Below are 25,072 nucleotides of genomic sequence, written 5' to 3' on the forward strand. Positions count from 1 at the left end.
AGCTTTTCTTTCCTTTTGCCATGTTTATAAATTGCATTTTAACTGCCTGTGCCCTGGCTGTACCACTTTAAATATTAGCTTGGGAGGATGACAATGTCTAAACAGGACTCACAATAAATCCGATATACAGGGCTGGAGTCTTTTCTTCTTTGTCATTCCTGCACAGACTCACTGGCTCGGTAAATGAAGAGACAAGAGAGCACATGCATTTAAAGCACAGTTCCTGCCTTAGAACCAGTCCAAATGAGAAAAAATTAAGTGCAAGGCTCTGCTGCACTCCAGTGGAGCTGAATGCAATCACGGCAGTTAAAACTGCATCCCTTCTCAAGGGTTCTGTCTTTTTTAAAGCACATTTTCATTTCTTTGCTCCTGGACTGCTGCTGGGCAACCGGGTTCCTCAGCTGTACATGTGATATTACCTAATGAAGAATACTGATTTCCCCAAGTTCAAGTTGTATGACAGAAGTTGCACCAGAGGAGGTTTAGAGTGGATACTGGGAAAAATTTCTTCACTGAAAGCACTGTCAAGCCCTGGCAGAGGCTGCCCAGGGCAATGATGGAGTTAACCATCTCCTGAGACATCTGAAAAAACTGCAGATGTGGCACTTGGGGACATGGTTCAGTGGTGTCCTTGGTCGTGCTGGGTTAATGGATGGACTTGATGGTCTTAAAGGGTTTTCCCAACTTAAATTACCCCACGACAAAATGAAGGATGTGAAACAACTCAGAAAATTTTCAACAGGTATTTTCAAGTTTACTGTAAATGTCTGTAACAGCTCCCATTGTTCCCATGACAGAACACATGATCCAGAAGGGAACCCCCTATTCCAAATCCTAAGAAAATCAATCTCTCTCAGCAAGTGCAAGATGCCTTCTAAGCTGTATTACTGTTAAGAAAACAGGATTTCTGATATTATCTGGAGACCTTATTAGAAGGCAAAGGCCCTTTTGCTGCCAGACACCAGCAAACAGAGCTGCAGAGTCCCAAAATTCAGGAGTTAAGATTCTAACTCCTCCAGTCACCCCTCAGTGAATCACTGGGTCTATTTATGCCTCCATGGGTGTGATAAACAAATACCCTGGGAGCTGTCAGACTGCATTGCCTCACATCTGCCATTCACAGAGGGAGCTGCCTATGGGACACCCCAACCCCACAACCCAACCGGAGCTCCCCACCCTGGCCCCACAGTAAGCATCTAAAGGGACCAAACCTTCTGTTGTCAAGGGGCCCCAGAGCCTCCACCAACAGCACCAGGGCTTTGATATTCACTTTGGTGACCTGGGGTATCTAGGCCTGTATCAGGAATAGCGTGGGCAGCACCAGGGAAGTGAGTGTCCCTCTGTTCTTGGCAGTGCTGTGTTCAGTTTTGGGCCACTCACTTTAAAAAGGATATTGAGAGGCTGGAGTGTGCCCAGAGAAGAGGAAAAAGGCTTATAAAGGGGCTAGAAAACATGTCTTATGAGGTTGGATTTGTTTAGTCTCGAGAAGAGGAGGCTCAGGGTGACCTCACAGCTCTCTAGAACTACTGACAGGAGCATGTAGCGAGGTGGGGATGGGGCTCTTCTGCTGTGCCTGCAGAGACAAGACCAAAGAAAATGGCCTTCAGCTGAGATAGGGGAGATTCAGATTAAATATTTGAATTTTTTTGTTTTTACTGTTTGTGGGGTCAGGGCTTGAAATCACCACACTGGAGCTATTTAAGAGGCACTGTACCCAGCACTGCGTAATACTGGTTTAGAAGTTACAGTGGTAGTGCCAGGTGCATGGTCAGACTGGGAAAAAAACCCAGAATCAACTAGGTTGGAGAAGACCTTTGAGATCATCCAGTCCAACCTGACCCAACATCACCTTGTCAACCAGAGTGTGGCACTGCATACCACATCCAGTCTTTTCTTCAACACCTCCAGGGACGGTGACATCTCCCTGGGTAGCCCATTCCAATATCCAATCACTCATTCTGTGAAGGATTTCTTCCTAATGTCCAACCCGAACCTCCCCTGGCACAGCGTAGGGCTGCATCCTCCTGTCCTGTTCCTTGTGACGGTGTTCACAGGGGTTTTCAGAGGAGGGAAGAGACGAGAATTTGACTCCATGCTTCAGAAGGCTTGATTTATTATTTTATGATATATATTACATTAAAGCTACACTAAAAGAATAGATGAAAAAGTTCTCATCAGAAGGCTAGGCTAAGAATAGAAAAGAATGAATAACAAAGGCAGCAGTCCCAGACTCTCTGTCCGAGCCAGCTGTGCCATGATTGGCCATTAACTACAAACAAGCACATGAGACCAATCACAGATGCACCTGTTGCATTCCACAGCAGCAGATAATAATTGTTTATATTTGTTCCTGAGGCCTCCCAGCTTCTCAGGAGGAAAAAATCCTAAGGAAAGGATTTTCATATGAAGATGTCTGCGACAGTTCCTTGTTCCCTGGGACACGGCAGAGCAGAGCCCGACCCTCGCCTGGCTGCACCCTCCTGACAGGAGGAGTTGTAGAGAGGGATAAGATGTCCCGTGAGCCTCCTTTCCTCCAGGCCGAGCTCCCCACAGCTCCCTCAGCCGCTCCTCACAGGAAGTGTGCTCCAGACCATTCCCCAGCCTTATTGCCCTTTTAAAGGTCTCTTCCAGTCTTGACGATTCGGTGATTCCTGACGTGTCCCCGACAGCCTAACCCTTCCCGCTGCCACCCTGCTCCCGCCGAACGCATTTTCCTGAAACGCAACACCAACTCCGCGAGCAGTCACCGCCATAGCCCCGCACAGGCCCTGCCTCTCGATGACATCACCAGCAGACCACACCCCCCCGCGCTGGCTTCTAGTCCGTAGCTCCGCCCCACGCTGCCGTCCCGGCAGACCCCGCCCGGCGCGGCGGGTGAGGTCAGAGACGCGCGCCGCTCCCCGCCCGGCCCGACCGAGGCTTTGCCGCCGCCGCAGGGAGCCGCTCCGAGCAGGACCCCCGGGCCCCGCCAGGCCCCGCACAACTCCCTGCCGCCATGGAGCTGGCGGACGGCGTGGTGTACCAGGAGGATCCCGGCGGGCCCGGCCCCGCCATGATGTCGGAGCGGGTGTCGGGGCTGGCGGGCTCCATTTACCGCGAGTTCGAGCGGCTCATCGGGCGCTACGACGAGGAGGTGGTGGCCGAGCTGATGCCGCTGGTGGTGGCCGTGTTGGAGAACTTGGACTCGGTGTGCGCTCACAGCCAGGAGACCAGCGTGGAGCTGGAGCTGCTGCGGGACGATAACGAGCAGCTGCTCACGCAGTACGAGCGGGAGAAGGCGCTGCGCAAGCAGGCCGAGGAGGTGAGCGCGGCGCTGGGCCGGGGCGGCTCCGTGGGGGCGGCCGCACCTCCCGCGCTGGGCCTGCCCGGGGCAGAGCGGGCGGCGCCTGGAGCGAGTACCGGGGCTGCCCCGTCCGGCCGCGCGGCCGGAGTTGGGGTCGCGACGCAGCTTGGAAGAAGGATGAGGAGGGCGCGGAGTACCTCCCGGTCCGTGCAGCTAAGCCGCAGCGGGACCCGTCCGTGCGGGTCCGTGTGCATGCGGTCCCCTGAGCCGCTCATCGCGGAGGGATCCCCGGTCACTTCTGCGGAGCGCTGCGGGAAGGGAGGGGAGAGGCGCAAACATGGAACCGTGCGCTGGTTGAGCTGTCACGGCCACGCGGGATGCTCCCCGCGGAGGGAGGCGCGTTGTCCATTTTTGCAAAAATAGTGACAACGCGTTACAAAAAACATGGAAATACACAGTGTGTAGCTGAAGCCCTTCAGTGATGGTACATAAAGCTGTAGGCAGCAACAGGTGGTGTGGACTCTCCAGTGATGTCGACTCTGATTTGGGATGTTAAATGTTTTTATTTTAGTGTTTGTACCAAGAATCATTTCAGCATAAACAAGCTTGAGAGGCATTATCTGATCTGATATTATAAACCGATACAATAGGAAGCAGCTGTGCAGGGTAACTTCCTCCAGCTCATTGTCTTGCCAAACTCCTGAAGGAAATTGGATTGGCAGCATTATCTGTAATGGAACAAGCCATCTTAAAAATGTATTTCCAGACCCCTTGTCCTGTGCTAATCTCTCTGGTTGTGCTTGCCTTCTAAATTTTCCAAAAATCAGAACAACTGCACTGAGGGTGAACACAACATTAACAGTAAAAGCTTAATTTAAAAAGCATTAGCCCTGTACAAACACTTGTTTGTGAGTGCAGAATGTTGTCTGCAGATTATTCCAGGACTCAGTTTGTTATGAAGAACTGCGGTATGAATGGTGTCCCCCCAGCTGTTGGACTGATAAATCATTCATCCTCCTTGTCAAACACATGGTGGTTTTATAATGCCTTATGGACTCCAGTCAGGGGACTGGAGTTGCCACACTATTTCTGACACAAGCTGATGTAAAAGGGTCTTTTAGAAAATATGTTTATATTGAGAGTAATAGGAAGGGATTGATAAATACTTTCTGAACTAATTAATGAGAAAATCCATCAGGTTTGAAGCACAGGCAGCATTTGCCAGATCAAAAAACAGGCCTTGGGCAGCTGGACAGAAACCGTACCAATGTGATGAAACAGAACATGGGGTTAATTTTGTTGTTGTAGCTTTTCAGGAACTGTAAGTGCCTGATTTAGTAGTGTGCTTCCCTGCCATCTCCATTTCTCTGTGTCATGATAAATTAGCTTGAGAGGACAGGCTTTATGCAGTTGAAGAACCAGTGCTCATGCTGCAAGACACCTGGCTGATGCTTTCCAAAGTGCAGTTAGACCAGAGACTGTATTTTCATGGTGAGCACAAAGGTCATTTTTGTGATGTGCTGAGGTCATTGCACTGTACAGGTGTGAAAGTGTTAGGTACAGCCTAGTGTGTTCAGGAGAGGTGCGTGTGTTAGTCAGGCATGGTCATTGAATTATTTTTTCGATGCTGAGATAACCTGATGGGTGCAGTATGGTTGAAGTAAAAGAAGGGAACAGAAATTTAACATTTCCTTGGACAAAAAGGTGCTTGCTTAGCACATTATCTTCGTTTGGAGTTTGTCTGTGTCATGTGGTGACAAAATGGAGAATTTTGAGCTGCTGAGTTCCATATTTATTGTCATCTGTTCTTAATTTCACACAATGGTTTGGGTTGGAAGGGACCTTAAAGTTCATGTCACTCCAACCCCTGCCACGGACAGGGACATCGTTGCAACACCATGTTGCTCCAAGCCCTGTCCAGCCTACTCTTGAGCACATCCAGGGATGAGGCAGCCACAGTTTCTCTGGACAATTAACACACCTTCTTTTACTTTCTGTTTGTTTTCTGTTGTAGGACATGTATTTGCAACAGTATCTTTATGAACATTAAATAGTTTACTATATGGGTAGGGGTCTCCTTACCCCATTTTTGTAATTTGCCTTCTTTATTTCGTGTGCTTAAAACATGTTACTAAAGAGATATCTTAAAAGTTGTTGCCTGAGGATTTCTGGAATAATTGTTTTTAAAGTCACCCTGACAGAAGTTCTGGGCCTACTTCTTAACCCTGTGGGTACAGTTTTGATCTTTGTAGTTGCTGTGAAATCACTTGTCTGACGTTTAACATGATAGGTTTTTTGATATTGCTGAAGGAATGGAGGAACCAGCTGCTCTGCTGTTCTGCTTCCAGTTCTTACCTTTGCACTTGGTGACTGTGAGGTAACAGTTCCTGCCCCAAAGAAGGGGGAGAGGAACCAGCATTTGTGCTTCTGCTATTTTATACTCTGATAGGAGTTACTTCTGCAGCAATGTGCTGTTTCAGGCCTGCACTTGTAGCTGGCATGTGTTTTGTGTGCACTTGGAAAGAGGATAAAATCTACTCCATTTAGCTATGCCAAATTAGGATATCTTTTAGCTTTTCTGCTGTTGGTGGGATTAAACTGTTTTTGAACTCTTTGGCAACTGGGAAAAAGCATCTACCACTACTAAAATTGGTTTAAGTCATAGCATAAACTTAATGTCTGCTTTTCCTTACTGTTCCCACAGGTAACTTTCTTCGTTAGGATTGTATGTTGAGTAAACACTGTGCAGTAAGAGTTTAAGTATTTTGAACGAACAAAACTGAGATGCATTTTACAGAAAACTTCCACTCTATTTTATGGCTATCAGGTTGTTTTCATTCTCACATGTTTTTCTATCCCCCAAGTCCATCTGAACTGGCTTTTTAGGTGTTTTTTTTTTCTCTCTGCTCCAAGAACTTGCCATTGGCTGAGAATCTGTTATTGTTGCAATACACATCGCTGAAGGACGTGTCATAGAGTAATAAAGATTGCCAAGTGGGTGGCACCCTGACATCAGATATGCTCAGCATTGCACCTGGGTCCTGTGACAGGAAAACCAGTCAACATGTAAAGAGACAGACGATGATATAAATAAAGGAAGAGATATTTCATTTGGCTAATAATGTATTACTGAGTGCTTCAGTGGTTGTGTATAGGACAGAGGGCTCCAAATGTGCTGGGCTGTTGTGTAGTCTTGAGTTCTTATTTATTCCAAGGACCTCTGCAAGCTTTCAAGTAGGTTTAAAATTGATTACATAAATATTTTTGCATTTAGTTGTGTGGGACTTTCTACACTTTTTATATGAGGTCTGTAAAAACATGTTGGACAAAGGTCTGAAACGACGCATGTGATCCTGCCTGGAGAAAATGGGATGGATTAAATGGGAGTTGCCAAAGATGGCTGATGAAGGTATCGCAGGTTGGGTTTTAGTAGCAGGCACATTCAGGAGGAGCTCTGAACCTGGAAACAAGATGGCCTTTTAAGGATCATTCCAGCTGTATTTTCTGTAATCTTATATAATCTGGTCTGATTGTTTTAAAGACAGGTTGGTGTCCTTCAGCTTGTTCTTAAAAAAAAAAGTACCAAAAATCTCACTTCTCACACTTCTCATGAGAGTTGTAAAGTACATCTTTGTGGCCCAAACAAGATGTCACTTAAAATGGGGAAAACTAGGTTTTTGTCTGCCTCAGTGTTTTGAATAACCAGTAGCTGGGGTTGAAATGAGAGGATAACTATTGAGTGCCTAATGTGTTCCTACATATGCTGCTGTATTTACATTAAACAGTGCAGGAGGTAAGTAGTAGTTGAGTGTATTATCAATGTAAATTAAAAAAAGTAGTTTAGTATGGGTGCTCAGCCTGTCCTTGGCTGCTGTGGTGGTTTATCTCACTAGTTCTTCTGTCATACTTGTGCAGGCTTAGTTAGGGTGTGATGATCAATCTGCTGGGCCTGTGTTTGTCATTATACCATCACCAGAAGGAGAAATGAAACCAAATAAAAGTATTCAAAGTCCAAAGTTCTCAATCCCAAGATCTGATCAGGTATAGTTTACAGCAGGGGAGGGAAAAATACTCAGGTGTAATTACAGAAATGCTTTCAAGTATAGTAATGTAAATTTGGACTTTAACAAAATGAAGGTAAACTAATGGAAGGTAACTTTTTCCGTTTTAGGGAAAAACAGTTTTATCACTTGCAGTTGAAGAACTTGAGAGGAAATACAAAGTTATATCTCTCTGTGGTTTCATGAGTAACAATGACATTAATGGCTCTGAATGGCTGTTTGTTATTCATGAGTATAATTGCCCCTGGCCTTTAACAAGCTATGACATATTTTTGGGAAATCATCAGAGAAACAACTAAACAAAGATGGTACAGTTTTATAATTCTTATTTCATGTTTTCCCATGTTTAGTGTAACAAACTTCCTGTGTTTAGTGTAACTTTAGCCCCAGTACCTAATTTGTGTCAAACTTTGAAGCCCTTTTTGAAAAAGGAGTCTGCCAAGAATTGGCCAGACGTGACTTGAATATTAAATGGGCAAAAGTCTTGAATCAGTTACTACAAAGAAGAAATGAAACAAACTTAATCATTGAGGTTTTCAAATTACATGGATTAATTAATATTCCCAAACTTCGTGTGGGCGATGTAGAAAGATTCCTGCACATCTGTGTTTGAGGAGGGATTTTTCAATGGCAGCACCCAAAGCAGAGCTACCTGGGCTATGTCAGCTCTTCCTCAATTGTTGTGGTTTGGTTTCAAGCACAGTCATATGAACACCATGCCCAGTCCTGTGATAGCTGTGCAGAGCATGTCTGAAAGGGACTCTTGTTTCGCTTCATAGGTTTTGATGCATTTCTACATCTGAAGTACTTTTTAATCAGAACTTCTGATGATCCCGTTCAACTGAAGCCCTTTTCATAAGGTTATGAATTTCTGCTTTTGTAAAAAATGTGTGAGCAATGGCTACAATGTAGTAATAGTTCATTAACAGTTGATGTATGACCGTTAGAAATACTTTTCCCACTAAATTTTCCAAACAATACATAGGAAAAAATATTCAAATCAGGTTACTGTTTTCAAGTTGCTGCCTTCACTGTCCCTTTTCTGCCATGTGGTCCTCAGCTGCCTTTGCCCCTTTAACTGTTGCGGATGTTAAGGATGTTTTCCTGCAGAGGTTTCTGGTCTGCTTCTCCTCCCTGTTCTATGAGCCTTCTGCATAACTTGTGTTGGTGGCCTTGTCTTCTCCTTGCAATGCAGAGCATAGAGTACTGCATGACCTAAAATATCCTTGGCTTTTAGAAGTGTTCTTTGTGCCAGTAATACATATGGAATTTCTTGACTTTTTAGGTAAGATAAATAGCAAAAAAAAGTGCTTTCAAAGCTGCTATAATGGCGTGTTGGTAATTTTTATGTTAGAGAATGTAAACACTGATGCATTCATCAGTGAATTCCAGAATATGGGTAATCAGAAGTGTGGTAAACCAAGGAAACAGAAGGTGATGGTGATCAGCACAGAGTTTTCTGTGGAGTTGACAGATTGTAGATGGTTATTAAGGATCTGATGAAGACTATGAGAATTTATAGCAGAATTGGGTGGGAATGGAAAAGATATCAAATCAGGTTGGTTGGTACTACTGCTAGTGTGTCCCTGTTGCAGTGTGTACCTTTGTGGCTTATGGGTGAAAATAACTTCACTGATGTTCCTTAGTCAGACTAAGGATACCCAGGCTCCCTGTGTTCACATGCACTGTTGGCAGTTGTTGTACATTAAGTTAGACAATAATGAAATAATTCATATTTATGTTAATCCCAAGCAGGTTCTCTGGAGTAGCTGGCACTTAGTTGCAAGTTATTACACAGTATAACCTAGTCTGGGTGCTTGACTGATGGACCTGGACTGAAATAGTTCTTTGTGTTTAAATGTGGCCTATGGATCTATTCAGTTGGTTTGGAAACCACATTGCACCTTCCTGGCTGTGAAGGGCTGCTGTGTTTCTTCCTACCTGCTGCAAAACCTGTAATTAGTTGTTTGGTCTAACTTAACTATTTTTTTGTTGTTTAGAAATTCATTGAGTTTGAAGATTCTCAAGAACAAGAGAAAAAGGACTTACAGACCAGAGTGGAAGCATTAGAGTCACAAACTCGACAACTTGAACTAAAAGCAAAAAACTATGCTGATCAAAGTAAGTAAAACATGGTGCTCTCCTTTTAAGTGTATTAGTGCATTTTAATTTTTGTTCTGTAAAGTGATAATGCACATGCCTTCTGATTCCTGTACTTAGACAGATAACTGGATTTAACTCTTGTGCAAGTCTGTTTTCTTTAGAATTAAGGCAAACAAGTCAGATACAAGCTTGTGACTTGTAATTGATTCTTCTGGTGTCCTGCTTGTATTTCTTACCTTTTAGACAGTGCTTTCTTCACATTTAGCAACTTTTTTTCAGAAGATGCTTTGATTACTTCCTTGTTAGTGATAACAAAATAAGATATTTTCTTCCTATTAAACAGTTGTCTGTGCTAAAATAAAGGTAATCTTCAGGTTTAGAAGCACAGCTGGGAGGAGAAGAGCATTGTTGGTGATTCTCATTAACTTCTATATAATTTTTGCTAAATGATTTATTTCTAGGAGACATTTAGTTTTTATAGAAAAACAGTTTAGGGAGAACACTTCCCTTTTTAGAGATGTAATAGGAAAAAAACTTCTGGAAACTTTGGAAAAAGATGATAGTGATCAGTTGTCTTGAAACACTTGAAGTTGAATATTTTGTAGTTTAGACATTCTGCTGGGCTGCTTCTTATCCAGCCACACAGTCATTGAATGAAACTTCATCATCAGTTTTTCTACTTTTATACTTCAAGCTTCTAAGCCATCTTCTGTTGATGTGAGACTGGTGTGTTCATCAGTTAATATCAAGCTTTTATTGCTGGACTCTGCAGGAATGTAAAGTGAGAATTGTGATGAGGCTGAGAGATGACCAGTTTTTAAAAGCAGTGTCAGTCTTCAAAAGTAGCCCCTTTTCACTACTCTTTCTTCCTTTATTTCTGCTCAGCTACATTTCCTGCCCCTAACACAGTAAGTTATAGCTCTTTTCAGCTGACGCTCTAAAATTTTCCTGTAAAATTTAATTTTCAGTGGCATGATTGAGCCTGTAGCAGGGCAGGAGTATTAGTCTGAGTGTCAAGATGAATGTAGGTGGCACCTAGGGCAGAATTTTACTGAAATTTGGACAGCTCAGAATGTTGTTGGCAAATCTTAGAGGCATCACCTGCTTCATTATCCATGTTCAAATATTCCCAGATCCTGTAGAGGCAGGGATGAAGGAGCACTTCAAGCAATCTTTCGTAGCAAAGACCAGTGTGATTATTTCCTAGGATTGTCTCTTTGTAGATGAAGTCAGGCTAAAATGATTAATTGTAGAGACTTGTACCTGAAACCCTGCGAATCTCGTGGAACGGTGTTGTGTGTGTATCTAAGAGCCTCACAGGAGGGGAAAATAAAACATTGTAGCAGGAGTTAAGTGGCGTTTTGGTGACAAAGATACTGTTTCTATAAGACCTGTGCTCATAACACACAGCTCAAACAGCTTGTTCATGGGAGACCCCACTCTCTGACAACAAGATTGTGGATCAAGATTGCATCCTGTCCTGTAGGCCATGGCTTTATTGTGTTAATACAATCCAAAGGATAAAGTGGTTGCATGAAAAAGAAAAATCAGTTGGATTTCTGACAATGTATGTGGCAGCATACCTGGAGTTTCTCTAATAGAAATTACATTTACCATGTATTGATAACAACATTTTATGTTGCTCTGTGAGTCTGTTGGTGTGAAATTATCTTTTTGCTTTGAAGCCTTCAAGTATATGTATGATTTTAAAGTTTTATTTATTTATTGTGTGTATATGTGTGTGTATATCTATAATAATAAAGAAAGTATTTTCCCAAGAAACTCAGCAGTTCCAGTAGAAGCACTGAGAGTTGCTACAACTACTTTTATTGTAAGAAGTAATGTTACTAAAAACAGTTACCATAACTACGTAAAGGTCTAGTGATGAAACAATGATTTTAGACAGTTCCAAAATCTATTTATTAGAGAAAAAAATCTTTGTATTGGAGAAAAACCTTCTGTGATGGCAGAACTGTATATTTGGAGAAACAATAGGGCTGGGTTAAACACTGAGCTTGCTTATGCTTGGCCTTGATAAGCTGTCTGGGACAGCATGAAAGGCTGCTGGGAAGATTTGTCATGCTGCTGATGCAGAGCAAGATCAAAGGGGACATAAGCACATTTGTTGAACACCTAATGAATATTATGCAAGTTAACTGTTTTTTTTTAGTGATCTAAATTTCTAAGGTATGAAAACCATACAAGTACATATTTGTGAAGCAGCTTAACCTTACTGCATTACCTTGTTTTGCTGGCATGTTGTACAATCCAAATGATCGATGTGTCACTTTAATTCAGCTCCAAGTCTTTTAGCTATATTTCTTTTTCTCTTCTACTTCTATAGTACTGCCTGTGCATCTAAGTTAGGCTCTGGTATTGCTAACTGTGTTACCACGTCAACATTCAAAACGGTGGCAGTGTTATCACTGGTAATGGCAGTTGCAAATGTCTGGCACAGAGCAAGTAACCAAATAAAACCTGGGTCTGGAGTGCAGAGTGAGATCACAACATCAGCTGGTGATATGAGTAATAGATTGGAATGGAAAACAGGTAATACATGGTTCTATGTCATACTTTACCTGCAAGACTTTTTGCTTTGTGTAGGCTGCCTGTGCTCTGTTTTTGCTCAAATAAGCAAAGCCTGTGAGAACAAGTTTTGCCCATTAAAAAGTTTTGACTCATTCTCTTTAACACTGGCAGTGCTGAGCATTTAGTGAAGACTTGTCAGCTGGGACAGCTCTTAAGTCACATGGTTGAGTTCTGCTTGATTGTATGTGCTTAAATCTGTGTGCCAGTTAAGAAGTTATGGTTATTATGTCCTGAATTTTAAGTACTTGTTTGTGCAGTCTAAGTGATTGTCATACTAAATCAAAAGGAAAAAAATGTATTTCTTTGCACTTAAATTTACTCTGTGGGATTGCATCGTTCGCCCTGTATTCAATCATTTCGGTTAGAATAAAGCTGCCTTCTGAAATTCCTGGAGTGAAATCCAGAGGTTATTTTGTGTCAAGCAGTTGCACCCTTCCTGTGGTTCACTGACTTCTTTTCGCCTCATCAGAAATTGAAACAGTTGCTGCCACGTGAGTGAACTACCTTGAAGTGGTCTGTTCTTTTTTAGGAGGTGGAAAGAGGGGGAGATGACAGCTGGAAGCACTGTGAGCCTAGCAGATGATGAAATCCTGAACGGTGGAAGCAGATGCACTGGAGTTACCACTCCTGCATGATGGGTAGCACTCAGTCCTGATACTTGATGAGATGTGGTGGCTGCCTAAGTCAAGTTTGCTGCAAAAAAATGGTGCAATATGTGGCAATCTGGGATAAATTCATTAAACTTTAGAACTGCTTGAAGGAGAGCAGAGGCGTAAGGATTTGTGGCTTCTATTTGAGTGCAGGAATGGGCTCAAATCAAGAGCTTGTCTGGAGCTCCTTGTCTTATGATCCAGCTTTTCATCTCATTTTGCACTGCTGCTCTTGGCTTTAACTTTCCCTGGGTTGTTCCTGTCCCTTGTGTGGCCTGGCTCTCAGCAGTACCTGGACAGAGAGGGGCAGTATATAAAGGGGCCTGTATTCTTGGAGTCTGTGCCATGTGGAAGCTCAAGCAAGTTAAATAGCAGAAAGTTTCTGGGGATTTGTTTAGGAATGATGTTGGTACAGGCAGAGATTTTAGAAGTTCTTGCTGTGAGTCTATAGTAAACTTTTACTGAGTGTTGACAAATGTTTATTTTTGGGTTTATGACTTACCCAGAATTCATGTAATTTTTTCCTTCTCAGCAGCAGAGGGCACCTGTGGACATGATAATGCCACATGTTTAGTAGATAACATTATTTTGTTTTGCAGTGGTATATCTGAGGCCAATGCCAGGTTGTGATATAATTTTAAGTATTTCTTAGAAGAATTTGAAAATACCTGACTTCCACATTACTTCAAGTCTTTGCTGTTGTGAGATGCCTTTGTGCTACTTGTAATTTGTTTGCAGCATTAAAATATTTGAAATGTCAACCCTGGACCTGGAAAACAGAGGGCTGTTAAAAACTTGTAATAGCAATACACAGCTCATTTGTCCAGCAGTGCTCTGTGAATGCACACGATACTGCTGGGATAGTGCTCAGTCTCCAGTTACAGGAAGGGATAAGATCTTCTCAGGCTCATGGGATGTTCCACTGAGTTCTGGCTGGGGATGGGGGGAGGGGAGGGACGGAGCGGGCAGGCTACAGAGGTTTATTTTAGTTTCCTTCCTTGCCTCTTTCTGGGAATGTCAGTTTTCTGTATGTATTACAGGCTATAAGTTAATTAAATTTTTGGGAATAAAAAATGGCTAGTATATTTTGACTTACTACAGGAATGGAACAGCTTTGGCATAAGCTTTCTGGAGGAATCATTCTTGGGGTAACTTATTTATTAGAGAATCTGAAAAACACCATGTCTGCATGATTGAAGTGCTTTCTATGCTTTCTAATTGAGGTGGTAGGCTATGGGACTTGAAAGATTTGGCTCCTTTTCTGGATCTGCCTAGTGCTAAAGTACAACCAAAATAACAAACTGCATTTGACAAGAAAACAGATATATCTACATACCTGACTTTATCAAACCTGAGCTTTGTGTGCAAGATAGATTACGTTTGGAGAAAACTGCATTTGTGAGGGAAACCTAACAAAACAAACAAACCCCAAATGAGTATAATCCCAAGAAACAGCTCTTGAGTTTTGGAGCTGTAAATGTTGTGACACAACTCTTGAGATGATGGTATTTTCCATGTCAGGTGATACTCTGCAGTTATTGCTTGCTGAAAGTTTTATTTGGTATATGAGACAAATGCTTTGGAAGCTGACCTAAAAACATTTGTTTTTCTCAGAAGCTAAACAGAACTATTGCTTTCATTGGCTTCAAGTGAAGATGCAAGACCAGGTTTTGTTGTGAATGTTCTTCAGATGGTATTTGATATCTGATTTCTCCTCTGAGCTCTCAGGACACCAGCATTGCTGTAATGTACACCCAGGCAGACAGTCACTCTTAGATAATCTGAAGGTATCCAATATCTAAGATCTCTGCACATGGGATATCATGCAGCTCATGTGGCTCTGTAGTTAACAGGGAGTCTCTGATGTGAACTTTCAGCTGTGAAGTTTAACGGAAACAGAAACTTCCCAGAAAGTTGTTTTGAGACTTGATTTGTGTATCTGCACAGATGGCGATGTGAATAACTAAAATGGTGTGAAACAGTTCTGTCAGTAAATGCTGCTTCTAGGGATGGCTCTACTGGTGTGTATCTCAAGGAATACAAGAAAGCTTTTCAATAGGTCCTGGAAAGAAGTTGAAAAGTTCAGGTTTGTTCACTGGGGACCTGGATTGTTCCTGCTTCATTTTCACAGGCTGCCAGCAGTAGAACTAATCTGATTTCCAGCAAAGGAGGAACGGAATGGCTTGGGTTCTTGTATTTCTTGATTAGCAGGTGTGGAACTGAACTCTTTGCTAGTGTGTTCTCAGTGTGGATGTTCCTCATCTCTGATGGTATCACTCATTATCTCAGGTTTATTTACCAGGCAGATTCCCCCTGCCCTTTGCTACACTGTGCCACAGGTGTCAGTCACTGCACCTGAAAAATCCTTCTGTAAGAAGTGTGAGTACCAGGGTGCGCTGGAAGGGGAGGCTTTCATCCTGACTGTGCATTTCACCGTGCCTTCCCTGGCTTCCCAGCTCTGTTCCCAAAGACCTGCTGTCTGTGTGGTTTTGGGAGCCAGCAGCCCACTAGATGGAGCAGGGGGTACAGCTGGCTCCAGGGCAGGCACTGAGCCAAGCTACAGGACTCAAGGCTAAAATAAAATGGAGTAGGAAATTAGAACAGTGATTGGCCTGCTTTAAGCTTTGCTGTTAATATACCTGAGCAAAAGTGGTGAGAAGAGCTTGAAATTCACTGGTGTATAGTTAACTGCTCATGTGTGTTTTTAAGTTAAGGGAGTATTGTAGTTTATGTGCTGGAGTTTGGTTGTTATAGTGATTTTGTTGCTCAAAATACTGCAGTAACTTAAGAAAATTACTTTAAATGTCTTTTAGAATCTTACATTCCTGAGTTTTTACTGGCTTTTACAACAAATCCAGTCTGCTAAAGCTTCTGTGTCCACACTGACTTGATGTGGATTTTATCAGACAGGGAGTTGCTTCAATAGCCAAATGTATAAATGGAGCATTCCATTGTTTGCAAAGCAGTCAATCAAAAGTTTTCTCAGTAAAACACCTCTTTTGCAGTGACTGGGCAAGAGGTTGGATTTTGGGCTTGATTTTGTGTAGAAGTTTCTGATAGGTATTTTTGATTGTTTGAGTTTCAGCCTATGTGAGGAATGTCCTGGCATATGGTTGTCTTTATATTAAATGTTGTAGCAGAATGTTTAAAGAGTTTTGGTTTTTTTTTAAGTTTTGTTTTGAGTTTTTGATAACAAATTGCAGGGATTTTGTGTGCCTGAGACATAGTGCAAACTTGAACAGTCCAGAAGTGTCAGGGATAAGACCATTGCTGCTGCATGTGTTGATACTTGCTATCAACAGAGCATTCTTGACAGCTAAATGATCTTCATAATTTCAAGTGCTCTACTTACTAAACTGAGATCTAGAACTGTATTTCACAGTGTAAGAGCTACTTGAACATGTTGGTCTTGTCAAGGGGTTGAATTTTTCACTTGTTTTACAAATTAGATTTCTGTGCTGGTTTGATTTGCAGGCCTTACCACTTCCAGGTTAAACACTTGTTTGATAGCTTAGTCCCCTTTTCAGTCCATGAGTGATGTGTGTGCTCTTTGGCAACTATTTAGGAGGTCATAAGGTCCTTCTGGATCTGTATCTTAACTTTGGTGTGGGACCTGCATTAAAGAATAGAGCCAGATGAAAGCTGTCCAAGGAGAGTCTTCAGACAGTCCTGATGCCAGGAAGGGCTTGTTAATTAGCTGGATCTCTGTCCTGGCTTGTGTAGGAAGAACTTGTAATTCCTCTTGAAGGCATCACACTGGTTGGATTTGCCATTCTAGCAGGTCTGTTTCTCTTTCTCCCCCTCAGGCTTATCAGGAGTTTGAGGCAGAGGACAACATACAGATGAAGGGTGTTCCAAACTTGGTAAAAGCCATCAGACTTGGGAGGTAAGCTCTGACTTTTGAACAGGCAGAGTGGGCAGCTTGGTTGCCTAGTTCCTCATAATACTGTCAGGAGACAGAAACTCCAGTTTCTCTAGTTTACTATTACATTTAATATCATATTTTTAGGCTTAATTGGTTTTCTGTGGGAGAACCTTCATCAAGATTGGTATCTCAGGTCATTAAAGGTGTTAGAACATTGGCAGTGCTGGAGAAGCTTGCACTAGACCTTGGGTTTGAGTTTGTGGAGATGTTTCAGGGGGATGCCTTCTCATCAGCCTAAAAGCATTAGAATATTTGCATTTTATGCTCATGATGCTTGAAGACCTTTCTATTTTTTCAACATAAGCTTCTAAGAGTGAGTAGTGCAACTTTTTTGTTGGGTGTTACATTTGCACCTGCATTATGTTAAACAATGTAATCTTGCAATGTAAGGTCTTCCTTGATGTGACAAGGCTTTGTAATGGCTTTGTAAAGACACATTGCACAGAGACAATGGATACTTTTGCTTTTAGGATATATATAATCAAACTAATTTTATCATCCACACATAAGAATTTGACATCTTAGTGGAAAAAAGTCTGCGACTGAAATATCAGAGGAGCTTTTTGTATTGTTACTTAAGTCTGATAGGAACTATCAGACTTGGCAGGCTCAGCATGTGGCAGGCAGTGCCAGCACCCAACTCCATTCCTCTTGAGGTGTTATCAGGGCCAGACTTCCACTCCTTTGTATGTTGGTGTATTAAAATGGAACTGGCAACAATTCAGTTTAAAACGTGTTTCTGGATGCCAGTGAAAGGCATTTTGCCCTCCTATTTAGTTTCCTCTTACTGCTGATGGGACTTAAGTTTCTCAAAGTTTTTGGGGTGAGAATCTGGTAGTCTTCCTCAAAATTCTTCTGACTCTGTGATCAAGTTGGTGGTGATTTCTGATCCTTGGGGAATATCTGATCTCTTGCACAATGTTTAATTGGAAAAATATAGTGTATTCTGTTGGTTTGTTCTGCAAGATCATATCTTGATGGGAGGCATATTTTGGGTAGAATAGATTTCTGGTGCTATATCTCATCCTGCAGGTATTGGAAAAACCAGTTCTCAGGACTGTTGTGGTGTCTGTTGAGGGTATGTAACTTAGTGTACATCCTCTTCTGGCTGAAACTTCTATCTCTAGCACTGTTGCACAGCTGGAAATGACTTCCAGAAGAAAGTGCTTAATGTCAAGTTATATCATCTTCTGGGCCATTAATAGTTTTAACCTTTGTACTTAATGAAAACAGTGGTCAGATCTCATGGAGATATCCCCCTTGACTGTGCAGCGTCACTAGCCACCTGCATTTGTCTTCCATTACTTGATTCAAGGAACTATTTATTATAACTGAGCCATTAAAGTTTAAAAACATTTAAAGCTTTTCTTTCTTCACAGATGGAAAAAGTGGTGTGCTTCTTTATGGAACCTCAACCTCTGTGAAAGTGTGTGTTGTATCCATAACAGTGGGAAATGCTTTTCTGGATTTCCTGAAGGCTGGTTTTGGACAGCTGCAAAGAAGGGTGTTGGTAACACCTGATGTAGTGTGTCATGGTTTGAGCCTGGCACAGAGCCAGTGCCCCCCATGAAAATGCCTCACCCTGGTGTCTGCTGTGAGATGTGACCAGGAATAAGCAAAACAGGCTCTAACTTAAACATAAAGACCACTTTATTACTTAAACTACAGGAAAATAGGGAGAGACTATAAGGAAAAAGAAGAAAAGAATTGAAAACCTTACAAAAAAACCATTTTCCTCCTCCCCCACCACCTGACTTTCCCAATCCAATACATTCTCTCAAAAACACCAACTGCCCAGCCCGGCACGACACTTTAGTATACTCAAACATCAGTTCATGAAGAGGAAAGGAGTCCTTCTCGTTCCATAGGCTTCTCCTGGAAACACACTGAAACCTCGTGTGCTTCTCTGTTACTTCGGCACCGCCCGGAAGGAAAAAAGTCCTTCTGCCGCTTGTAACATCGTCCTTCCATGCCCAGTGCTCTCACCACTGTGCATGGACCAGAGCTGCTTTTAGGGTTGTCTTTCAAGGATGCCTTGTCTCACTCCAAAAAGGCACAGTCTCTGCTTTTGGGACATCTGTCCCCCCCATATTTTTCCAACCCCCTGGGGCCGGGGGGTCCTCACGAAGAACCTTCCTGGTTTTGAGGCACTGCCTCCCCCTAAATGCAGTCTGTGTCACAGGAACAACTGAGTCCATAGCCACGAGAAAAGTCCAGCCAAAAGGCCACTCCAAATCATCTCTCCCCATCCAATCATCTCCACATTCTTTGGGCCAGGTCCTTATCTTATCTCATCTCTTATCTCCCTTCTTATTCAGCTTCGAGGAGGATTAGCATTTTTGCAAGGCCCCAATCATGCAAGAAAGGGTTAAAAGTTTTCAGTCTCTGTCTGTCCTGGGACGAGATGATACTCCCACACGTGCTGCTGCTGCGGCCGGCCGGGCACTCTTTTCCCCCCCCTTTTCTCTTCCTGGGCCGGCCCTCTCTCTCTCTCCTGGGGGGGGGGGGCTGGCTGCCCGATGTCTCGATGTCTCTTGGGGCTCCGCCACCCTTCCATCCTTGAAAGCCCCCTCAACCCCCACCTCTGTCCAGGCCCCTGGCCTACCGCATGGCCGCCCCTCCCCGCCCAGCAGCAGCGGGCCGGGCGGGGGAAGAGATCTGACCTCTTCGCCCGACGATGTCCCAAAGAGGAAGTGCCAGGGCAGTGCCTTGCTTTTAACCCCTGTGTATTCTCGGAGGTGTGTCCAAACCCCACTGGCTACACCAGGTGTCAGTATGAAACCCAAAACCTTCATTGGTTTGACCACAGCTTCCCAGAATTCCCACTCCTTCCTGGTCAAACCATGACATAGTGTTAATCTTCATTAAATGTATTGTTGAATACTTTCCCAGATTCACTTGTAGAATTCATCCCTGGAGTTGGCTACGCTGTGTAGACATGAACTCGCTAAACAGTGTTGGGTGCATCACCCTGGTGTGTGTGGGAGTTCCGGGCGAGGCTGAATTGAGCCGTGACTTCACCACCCAGCACAAAGCAGCAGGGGAGGATCCTTGGACACTGTTTGTTGGAGAGGGAGCTGGTTTCAGCAAATACAAGGTCCAGCAGTCATACAGTTAGCACTTTTTGATCTCCTGTTTTCCCAAAGAGGGTTTAGCACAGTGGAAAGGTTTACAAGGGAGATCCTCTGGGATCTGTGATACACAGCCTGGGCACAGTGTGCTCACATGAGACCTGCTGAGTATTTCTGATGGGCAGCTGTTTAGCATCTCGTAACTCATGACTTGGATGTAAATCAGGCAAAGATAGTGTATAAAATATGGTCTGTCACATCATAGCTGTGTTAATTATAAGTTCTGACTCTTGCTTCTGTAATGTCTTCCCAAAGGCTTCCATAAAACTGCACTTCAAATGTACAAGGAGACTTAAAACACCTTGTGCATCAAAACAATAAACAGAACTCTTCTGTTTAGTAGTGTTCTGCATTACATAAATATGTATTTTTTGATGCATGCATTGTGCTGTAAAATAAATTTTTCTCTATGTTGTGTTATAGAGACTTGTGCCTTCCCTGCTGCTGTTTGATCCAAAGAGCTTTTATTCTGTTTGATAACAGGGCAGAAATGGAAGCATTAGATCTGGCAATGGTATAAATAATATTTGATGTAATATTTTGGCCATATATTTATAGGTGGACTGCAAAAGGTTGTAGCAAGGAGCGTAATGTTCTTATAAGAGCAAGATTAGATTAGTAGTGCAGAATGTTTATACAAATTTGAGTGAGTAGACAGTTATGTATTTTGGTTCACCCATTTGACTTGAGCAAAGAGTTTTTTTCTTTAAAACATACTTACGATTGAATACTGTGCCAAAATACAGATAGATCGAAAAGAAATGATATATGGAGAATTAATTTTCAGGAGACCCAGCTGGCAACACGAAAGTATGCAAAGAGCAGAGAAGGTCTGGACATTTGTCTTCAGATAATGTGTGTCTGGCAGTGACTCTCTGGAAACATGGAACTATTAGTTTGAACTTTCCCAGGGATATTTAAACATAGCTAGTAGAATAAGCTCAGTTACACAATTTGATACATGTGCTTATGTCACATGAATATTGTGTTCAAAAATACCTGAATAGATATAATTCACATCTAAGCAGCAAAAATGTTTTGTGTTTGAATGACACAATAAGTTGTGTGTAGAAGGTTCTGAATTCTGTTACTTTTTCTGCAAATGAATTGCATTGGGAGATCACAGTTTGTTTCGGCTCAGTTTCATCTGGGCTGTAACGCAGCACAGATGAACTGAGCTGCTCAGTTGGTTTCATCTCCCTCTAATAAGAACTTACATTTTAAAGTTCTCCTAAATCTGCTAGATCTATTTTTAATTTCCTGGAATACCTGCAGAAGTATTCAAATGTTTTCTCTCTTTAAATCTATTGCCTTAATGCTCAGTGAAGTGTGAGTGAGTGCCAGCAGAAACCTTAATTTCTGTACCACACAGGGCTTGAACGTATTTTAACAGATACCTTGCCTATGTTTGTCCTGGTTAAACACCTCTGGAAATTGTGTGGATGTGTTTTAGGGAACTGATGTAGGACCTTAGTTGGAGCGCATGGCTTCATCTTGGATTGAGTGACATGGCCTCTGCCTCTTCCTGCCGTTTCCATGTGAAGCAATCTGGGTTGGGGTGAGCAGTAAGCTGGCCTGGAACAGAAAAATCCCCTGTCACTGGCCTAGCAATCAGCAGGGGAAAATAGGACTTGGGCTCCTTAGGGGAATGCAAATTGCAGTATTGTGCTGCTGTTGATGTACTTAGAAAGCTCAGTGATAAGAGCTTAAAAACATAACCACTGACATACTTTTTATCCTGCTTTGTGCTATTCACTTCTAGGAATACTCTAATCTGTTTGCTTAGTCCCAGGCAAGTCAGTCTCACTTACTAGAACTCTGAGGTTAATTTTAATTCTTTTATTTTTATTTTTTCTTCCAGTTAGCAGACTTGAGGAGCGGGAGGCAGAACTCAAGAAGGAATACAATGCACTTCATTCAAGACATACAGAGGTAGGTTGTTACATCAAGATGATTTTGGGGTATCTGTAAAAATATATCTGTGGAAAACCTTGTGTTGTGAGCAATTGGGAAAATTATTGAATATTTTGGTTTGTACACTAAGTTGTAACCAGGCTTCATGTGGTGATGTAGTTTTTCTCATTCACATCTCAGTGACTATTTCTCAATGTTTGATTACACATCTGTCATTTTTATAGCTTTGTCAGGTATGGAGAAGTTTTAAAAAGGAATTTGTTCTTCCATATTTCAGAGGCAATTTTTCAAAACACACTAATAGGCTTCAAAGAGATAGAAATGAAATTACATTTTTGTACTCTTTCTGTCAATTTTCTGTGTTGGTTTTATTTGTACCATTGAAGGAAAAAATCCTTTCAAAACCTAGCCTGCTGGGATTTGTGATTTATAAAATTCCATGCCATACTTTGTTGATACCTATTGAAAATGGGATTTGCTGATGAATATAGAAAAAGTTAGAATTTGTTAATTTAAATAAATAAGAACCACACTGTTTAAGTTGAGTGCAAAGCACAAAACCAGGACTTGCAGTGCTTCAGTTTTCATTAGCAGGTTGTCTTTGCCATGCAGGGATGTTTTACTGCCTAAGTCATATACATATTTTAGTGAGGAGGTCACTAGGTCCTTTGAATTACTCTGATTAATCTAGAGTGTCACTTGGGCACAATTCTCCTTACTTTCCTTGCTTTGCCTTTGGAAGGTCAGAGATCATTGCTATCAAAGAGATCAATGCCATACTGACTGCTCCCAGTCCAAAAGACCCTTGTGGGGAAAGGGGAAGCAGATACAGATGTCAGATTTGGTTATCTTGAATGCTTTCAGCAACGTTAGGTGTTTTATATTGACAGCAGCTGAAAAGTGACTTGGTACCATGACTAGTCTGTAGTGCTTGTGTGACAAGACTTCTGAAGCTCTTAAAAATAATGTGTTTACTAAAATGATAGCATTTTAAAAATCACATTTGTTACTAGGTAGCTGCTTTAGAATGCTTTAGACTATCTAGAAAACCAGATAGTTTTCAACATGTGTTGAAAACTGGAAATCTAAATAGAAGTGACAAATCTGAATGCTGCCCTGAGGTTTGGCCTCCTTTTGATCTGGAAGTACTTCAGAGTATTGGATGCTTGCAGAGTTCCAGCTATTGTAATTCGAACCTGTGGGTTCTGTCACAATAGAACTGACAGGTTTTCATTGAATCCTGTTTCACAGAATTAAAGATTAAATGTATTGGGCACCATTCAATGCACAACTCAATGAAACGCTAATGTCATGTTCCGAACATCATGTCATGATATGTCTGAATGTCATGTTCTGCATAAGTTTTGCTCCAAAATGGACAACAGCCTCTGCTGGTTTGATTCCAATTTATTAAATTCTTTTACATCTTAGATTTGCTTTCTTTGGTGTAGGGAGAGATGTTTCCTTGGGTTTTACTGTTACTGGGCTGACTATCCGTTCTTCATAAAGAAATATTTTGTAGTGCACCATGGTATATCAGTACCTCTGTTCTCCTAAAATTAGATCTGTTTTCTGTACTCCTCGCTTTCAATATGATTGCTTCCTTGATTTTTTGTTTTCCAGACCAGAGTGAATCTTGCAAAGATGCACCTCTTTAAAGGATTGAGCATGTCAATATTTTAATGTTGTATCCTGGTGCATGTCTGAGACTCAGGGGCAGAAATCCCTGGGAACTGGAAAGGACTGGCTGATAATAATGCTCTACTCTCCATTCCTTTTGTGATTTCCTGCTTCCCTTTCTACCAACAAATTCTAAAACTTTATATCTGTATAGTAACTTTCTTCTTTTAATGCAAGGTGTTTTGGCAGATATCCAATCTCCTTTCAGCATTTAAGTTTATCAGTTTTATTGGATCAAATATTTCTATCAAATACTTGGTTCTTAAACTTTTTTCTTTCATGTTTTACTAGGAAGGGAGACTTCTTTCCTTCTGAGTCCACTTCACTGTTTCTTTACAAGCAATCCATCTTTGGTACTTACAATGGCAATTGTTTTTCTTTCAGTTGACTAAATAATGGACAGAACATTTAGAAAGATTTTTTTTTTTTTAATTTTAGCTCTAAGATGCTTATTTGACAGATGTCATGTTAAAGATGCGATGTAAATACATTTTGTGCAGTCTTAATTTCTGACGATTTTTCTCTCTTCCATCTTCATTATTTGTTTCCTTCTACCTCCCAGCCACCCTTATTCTTTACTTCACTGATGAATATTTCAAAGTTGGATGTCTTTCTCTTCCAACTACTGACCTGAATCAGTATCCATGTCCTTCAAAATATCCACCTTTCAGCCGTCCCTGTCTGTCTGTGGCTGCCTTTGCTGGAGTTCACTGCCCAGCAAAGGTGGTGGCTCAGCACCCCAGGGAATGTCACCCATTTCAAATCCTAATGGACCAAGACCTACTGAAGCTGAGTCACCTTGGTGAGTTCTACCAGGGATGTGAAGCAGAGAGCTGAATCAATTCCTCTCTACAGTGTATGTGTTGTGGTAAGAGCTGGGAGTTCTCCTTGGAGCTCAACCTGCCAGAGACAGGGTCTGCATTGCAGTTCCAGCACCAGCCTGCCCAGCAGTGAAGTGTCTGCAGCTGCAGAGATACCCCGGATGGGGAGAGCTGTGGAGACAGGCTTTACCCTCCATCATCCTTCTGTTAAATCAGTGTCTGTCTTGCTGCTCTCTGGAGAGGGCAGTGGGCTGGCTGGTGTGAATGCAGGATATCCCATTAAGCCTCCTTCCTGCTAACTGGCTTGATACAGGTATGAGAACCTGAGCAGTTGAGATGGCAGATTGGAAGGTGAGGTGTAGCAGGTAGTGAAGAGGATAAAATGTTTGGTCTGAGCAGAATGGCTGGAACAGCCTGAACATGTTCTGACTTCTGTGCTCTGGTTCCTTGTCTTTCCTGTGCTTGCAGTGGGTTTTGATCTTTCACTGATCATACTCTGCTTTAACACTCAGATGAGATGAGTGACAAAACTATGTGCTGGAGTTCCTGGGGTGGAACTTCTGGAACCTAACTATGCAAAATCTTGTTTCCATCTTTCTCTGACTGTAAAGGACTAGATGAAGGAAGCAATTATACAGCGAAGGGCAGTGTGCTGGAAAGCAGAATGGTTTACGGTGGCAATTTTTTGCCTTTGCTGCTGAGATGATGCACTGCTGCTGCTGCCTCTTTGAGAGCAAACCATTCAGGGTGGTTTTACCTGGTGAGTAGGAGGTAAAGGATCTTACTTTCTTTTTTCTGCAGAGCTAAAGGACATAACTTCATAACTATGGCACTGGCTTTTTAAAGACTTGGCTAAGGCTTTTATGTTTATTACTCATTTGGGAAACTGAGGCAAAGCAATACTTGAGATCTCCT

At 42.3% G+C, this 25,072-nt stretch overlaps 1 protein-coding gene across 3 annotated transcripts in view; it reads left to right on the forward strand.

Moving 5' to 3' along the window:
- The first annotated feature begins 2,866 nt into the window (after positions 1 to 2,866).
- The window catches only part of SPAG9 (sperm associated antigen 9), a 63,667-nt gene continuing 41,461 nt past the window's right edge, over positions 2,867 to 25,072 (forward strand). For all 3 annotated transcript variants that reach the window (XM_064728817.1, XM_064728820.1, XM_064728818.1), the window contains exons 1-3: positions 2,867 to 3,301; positions 9,345 to 9,465; positions 21,604 to 21,674. In XM_064728817.1, the coding sequence (XP_064584887.1) occupies positions 2,996 to 3,301; positions 9,345 to 9,465; positions 21,604 to 21,674 (498 nt within the window). In that variant the 5' untranslated portion in view covers positions 2,867 to 2,995. The remainder of the gene's footprint in view (positions 3,302 to 9,344; positions 9,466 to 21,603; positions 21,675 to 25,072) is intronic.

This window comes from Zonotrichia leucophrys, chromosome 18 (genome assembly GCF_028769735.1).
Source record: "Zonotrichia leucophrys gambelii isolate GWCS_2022_RI chromosome 18, RI_Zleu_2.0, whole genome shotgun sequence".
NCBI lineage: Eukaryota > Metazoa > Chordata > Aves > Passeriformes > Passerellidae > Zonotrichia > Zonotrichia leucophrys.